Below are 5947 nucleotides of genomic sequence, written 5' to 3'. Positions count from 1 at the left end.
CCATATTAGTATTTTAATGTGGCCACGCCGTTGTCAAAATAAACAGCTGTTGTTATCACCAATTAAGTGCTTTTGACGTAATGGCTGCAAAAATATTAGAAAAATATTTTTTAATAAATTTTTATAATTATGATACAGATAGTTTGTAATTTATATATATATATATATATATATATATATAATGTAGTTTATTTTCAAAAAAAAATTGTTAACATTTAAGATATTATGACGACCGTAGTCCTGCATTGTATATAATCTCCTCTCACCATCTCTCAGGCATGTCTTCTCCACATTCTCTGTTTTCCCTGAAGAAGCAAACTCTTGCTTCCTCACCACATTTTTTCAAACTTCGTTTTTGTGTCTTCTCTTGTGAAATTTCTGCTTCCTGAGTTAGAGCCTCTGCAACTGAAATAGTTATTTGTACGTCTAATGTAATAAATTCCTTGAGAGCTAAATGACTCCTTCACATGTCAGTAAACTCAATAATTTCTGTACTTTTTCAGGTGTAGGCCTAGCATGGAAAACAACCTTTGCCGTGAAACACAAGGGCGTGGCTTGCCTAAAGTTCCATCACTAGTTCAACATATATCAAACGTGAAAAAAAGCTCCTCTTTCAAAGTAAGACTCGTTATCATTAATGTGAGTTTTGAAGAATTGAAAAAAAATAAAAATCGAGAGATTAGTGATGTTATGCAATAACTACATCCATTTTGGTGATTAAATATTAGGATATTTGTTTCCAATAACAGGAAAGTGAAAAAAAAGGCCAAGGTGATGAACAGGAACATTCAGTATCTATCAATATGCCATCAAATTGTGAAGAGGTTCGGCTACATGATACCGTGAGAGTTTCCTACAGTGGTGAAACTGATCTTAATAGCAATGGGGCTCCCATTTTCTCTTCTGAATCCAAGCCACGAATGCCATCACAATCAATGCCAAATGGCAGCCTGCAACCGGAGGCAGCAAGCTCAGAGAATTTTACAAATCATGAAAGCATCAAAAGGTTGAACGATAGGAGAACTAAGTTTTTCAAAACATGGTACGGTAAACTTGAGGCGAAATTATCAATTCTGCATGGAAGGGTACATACACAAAGTGTAGAAGACGATAACAACTTAAGCAACACTGAGAACCCTTTACCTGTTGATTTGTTCGTGAAAGCATTGGAAGATCCACATTTACAAACTCCTAAGGTATGCAGTCATACTCTTCTGTGTATCAAATGTTTCACATCCTAGAAATCCTTCAATGCAGTTTTTACTAATGTTTCAACCATTTGAGGCTTATGTAGACGAACATAACATAACCATTTTTTTCCTAATTATGGTTATTCTTTTTGGACACTCAGTGTTACATAGTAAGTTAACCATTGGCGTTTACCAAATGAATTTTACACTTTGATTTACTCTTTCAGAAGTCTTCAGAAGAGATGGTGCATCCTCAGGACAAGCAGTGGCCATTCCTTCTTCGGTTTCCGATTTCATCTTTTGGTATTTGTCTAGGAGTTAGCAGTCAAGCAATTCTATGGAAAGCATTGGCCACGTCACCTTCCACCGAATTTCTTCACATAACTCCGAAAATAAATTTCGTGCTGTGGCTTATCTCTGTTGCTGTTGTTGCTACTATTTTCGCCATGTATCTGTTCAAAATAATTCTCTATTTTGAAGCAGTTCGGCGCGAGTACCATCATGCAGTTCGTGTTAACTTCTTCTTTGCCCCATGGATATCCCTCTTGTTCTTAGGTCTTGGAGTTCCTTCATCGTTTGCAAAAGAATTGCATCATGCGGTTTGGTACATTCTAATGATTCCACTGTTCTTCCTTATGCTAAAAATATATGGACAGTGGATGTTTGGGGGCAAAAGGAAGCTCTCAAAGGTTGCCAATCCGACAAATATGCTAGCAATTGTTGGAAATTTTGTGGGAGCCTTATTGGGTGCATCTATGGGCCTAAGAGAAGGACCTATTTTTTTCTTGACACTTGGACTTGCACACTATATGGTGATATTTGTAACTCTCTCACAGATGCTTCCAACAAATAAGACCATCCCCAGGGACCTCCATCCAGTGTTCTTTCTTTTGGTTGCACCACCTAGTGTTGCTTCTTTGGCATTGGCCAAGATTCAGGGTTCTTTTCATTTGGAATCACGGATTTTCTATTTCACTTCCATGTTCCTATATCTCACGCTGGTAAGCTTTTGTCTCATCAGTGCTTTAGATATGCACAATGACAACAACTTTTTTCTAAGTTTTCATTGTCTTGAAAAAGGGGCTAATATAGTTTGCTTATCAGTTTCACTTCACATGCTTTTGCAGGCTGTTCGGGTCAATCTTTTCAGAGGACTCAAGTAAGCTAAACTCTTGTTAATATCTATAACATAGGCTATTCCATTATGTCGATTTTTCCGACACATTGTGTGTGATTGTGCAGATTCTCAATCTCATGGTGGGCCTACACTTTTCCAATGACTGCTGCTGCAATTGCTACCATAAACTACACAAATCAAGTCACAAACGTTGTAACTCAAGCTTTGAGTGTAATATTGAGTCTCATTTCTACATTCGTAGTAACAACAGTGCTTGTCTCGACTGTTGTGCATGCCTTTGTCCTCCGAGACCTCTTTCCCAATGACCTTGCCATTGCCACAAGTGAGAGAAAGCAAAAAACTCATAAGAAACGCTTCCCTTTAGGATTTGGAAGCCACGGACATGCCAAAAAGACTGAAAATTACTTGAAGTTTGTGAACTCAGATAAAAATGATTTAGTTTAGAAGCTTCTTTGACAACAACATACTCCAATATTTCAAGGAATTCATCATCTGCGTGAGTATTTAGATCTCTCAAACGAGACAACCAACATCTTTACCTTTGATGGTGAGACATGTGAGGGACATGAGTGAAAGTTTTAGATTTTTCTTGACTAGTCCCTGACACTGTAGTAAATGCTGATTATTTTAGCTACTATGAAATTTTCACTTTGGTCCTTGAGTTTACAAATGTTAGAACTTCTTTTGTGCGACTAAAATGAGTAACGTTTTGCAAAGTCAGAATCTAAAGGAGAATTCTGTAAAGTTTAAGACTATAAAATAATGGTTTCATCAATTTTCCCATTGACCATGTACGTTCAAATTAACAGAGAATACCGTTGAGTAATTAAGGCAGAAGGGAATATGATTTAAGAACAGAGCAAATCTGATTCAAAGTTAATGAAGATGACGCTTTCATTAATGTCGGGAATGGTGCACGTATTTAAAATTGCAGAAACATATACTAAATAAACACAAACGGTACTATACAAGTAAATATGAAATTGATAAAGAAATATGAACCAAAATTCACGCAAATTTCTATCTTATTTAAAAATTCAAATACAACGAATTAGTCTTCCAATATAGTGACCAAACCAACTGTACTACCTTATGCATTGAAATTATGAGTGTTTCACGCACTTTCGGATATTCCTCTGCCTTTTCAGATGTCAGAAGCATTCAGAAAAAATAAAGAAAGAAGTATAAAATTGTATTATATTAATCCTGAAACTAAATTTTTTATAAAAGTCTATGAAAGTTCAATATATTTAAAGATGGAAATGTTAATGAGTAAGGAAAAATAACTGAATGTTTTTTATTCGAAATTTACATATTTTTAGAAACAAATTTAAAGTAGAAAATATTGTTCACAAAAAGAAAGTCTTGTAAAGCTATTTCAACATCTTTATGTCCATGACATCGTGTACTCTTAATATCTAGAATTCACCCTAATGTTTCTGGGATCAAATTATGAGAGTTGTAAACAATTGAAGGGTCTATTGTTTCTTATTCTCCTAGTTTGTTTTATCTTTTAACACAAAAATAATCATTTAGTAACAAATAGACTTTAAGCTAATGAGGTCAATAATATTAATATTCCTTCATTGAATTCACATTAATTTGCTTAGAAGTCTACCATGGTACCCAATATTTGTTGGTACAGTGATTCTGTAGACCAAACCAATCCATTAAAGTCCAATAATATCCATAACTCCATGGTCCATACTTCAATAGCTTCTACCACCCTAGAGTCCTCGACTTAAGAGTAAGGAGAAAAAAAAGTTATTGGACACTCATATAAAAGTAAATTAGTCATAAAATAAAAATAAAATATTGTATTTGTAAAGAAAAAGAAAAAAAATAAAAAGTAGTAAAGGATAATAACAAATGGGTGTAATATAATTGAGTGTCAAAATACTATTGTCCTAAGAGTAAAGGGATTACTCAATGACCACTTGTAAACAATTTTAGATAATTTTTTCTTGTTGGTGTTTTTTTTTTGTGTTTCATTATATGAATTTTATGGAATTACCTTTGGTTGAAATTAATCTATATGAAGGATTTATTTAGAGTTTAGTAGATTATACATACTATTTTTTTTTTACATAATTGTACCGTAGGATCTCGACAGTCAAAAGATATTTCCCAGATGAAGACGGCAACTCTATCAACAGAGGTGTATCGTAGGGTCTGGACGGTCGGTAGATACGGCCGTTTTCCCAGGTGTAAGCAGCAACTTTATCTACAGAGGTAAGAATCTATCCCGAACAGGCCGATCATAATGAGAAAAGCAATAAGATTAAATTAAAGTAAAATGAGATTAGAAGTATTGAGCCGTAATTAAGACTTTGTTAACTATAGGCCCATGGTGACAACTATAAATAAGAAGTGAAAGGTAGGAGATGGTTGGTTACATTGAATGCACATTTATTTCTAGTATTTACTTTCTATCTCTATCCTTTGAATATATACTGACGTGAGTAAAAGTATTTCCAGAGGAATCGAAGGAGTAACCGGACGTTACAAGGAAATTGTGTAGGTAAGGTCTGACAACGATATAACCTGAACACATATAATGTTTGAACCTAGCTAATATTAATTTTGAATTAAATTAATAATATGTTGTTGCAGTTATTAAGAGACAGCTGTGACAAAAGAGGGAAAATGTAAGAGGTTGGGGAAGCAGCTGGTGGCTTTAGGATCCGCAGAAAATGACCTGAATGCAATGAATTACAGAATTTGAAAAAGAGAATTTGGGTACACATTGCATGAATCCTCAAATTTTCAATTATACATGTCATCTTATTCTGCCATTGCTAATTTTTAAAATTGCTTTGAACTCTAGTGTGATGAAAATTTCATTTTGAGCATGTTTTTAATATTAGAAGCACGTAGAAAGTAAAGATATTTATTTATTTGGAATGAAAAGGATACTAAGGAGGGTCCAGAGTATCGTTTTCATGTTTGGCTATTTGAAACTTTCAGTATATACAATATTAGTGATTGTTCCTGTCAATATGCTGGCAATAGCAAAGAAAAGAACCATTCTGAATATATGATGGTTCTCACAACTGCTACAAACTGTTATTCATACGCACAAATAGCTATGCTGTTTCCCAATCCACACCAAATAAAATTTCACACAAACACCGCATAAAAATATCTTATAAAACTATTCCATTGTTCATACATTCTGTTTATTCTTTTTGGATAAAGATACTTTAACAACATTATTTTAACAACATTTTAATATTATCTAGGTGTCATTCTATATTGGTGTTTATGATTATTATTATTATTAATTGTAGAGTAATTTTGAACTAATCACATAATGACATGTAGATATGTTAAAATATTATCAAAATATTATTATCTTTTTTAATAAATATCAAAACATGTCATGAAAGCTTTTGCATCTAGGGGAACTCTGAATATAGAACGGAATTAAATACTTGAAAGAAAATATATAATATGATCGCCTATTCATACCAGAAATAGAAAATTCAATTACAGTAACTGGGTGAAAACTTTACTTTAGTGTGTCATTTTAATTAGATTGAGTTAAATTTAAATTTGATGACTGTAATATGATGTCTAAATCATTTTATTATAATATAGTTTGTTAACTTTCTCATAT

The 5947-nt window shown here is 33.3% G+C and overlaps 1 protein-coding gene across 1 annotated transcript; it reads left to right on the top strand.

The window, feature by feature from the left end:
- Nucleotides 1-296: 296 nt before the first annotated feature.
- Nucleotides 297-3099, top strand: LOC106771185 (S-type anion channel SLAH2). The gene is made up of 6 exons (XM_014657110.2): nucleotides 297-420; nucleotides 504-618; nucleotides 750-1196; nucleotides 1418-2191; nucleotides 2318-2349; nucleotides 2433-3099. The coding sequence occupies exons 2-6, from the start codon at nucleotides 517-519 to the stop codon at nucleotides 2770-2772; spliced, it is 1695 nt and encodes a 564-aa protein (XP_014512596.1). The 5' UTR covers nucleotides 297-420; nucleotides 504-516; the 3' UTR covers nucleotides 2773-3099.
- The last annotated feature ends 2848 nt before the right edge of the window (nucleotides 3100-5947 follow it).

The sequence above is a fragment of the Vigna radiata genome, chromosome 8, assembly GCF_000741045.1.
Source record: "Vigna radiata var. radiata cultivar VC1973A chromosome 8, Vradiata_ver6, whole genome shotgun sequence".
NCBI classification, from domain to species: domain Eukaryota; kingdom Viridiplantae; phylum Streptophyta; class Magnoliopsida; order Fabales; family Fabaceae; genus Vigna; species Vigna radiata.
Note: the sequence above shows the minus strand (reverse complement) of the source record. Positions and strands in the feature narration are given on the sequence as shown.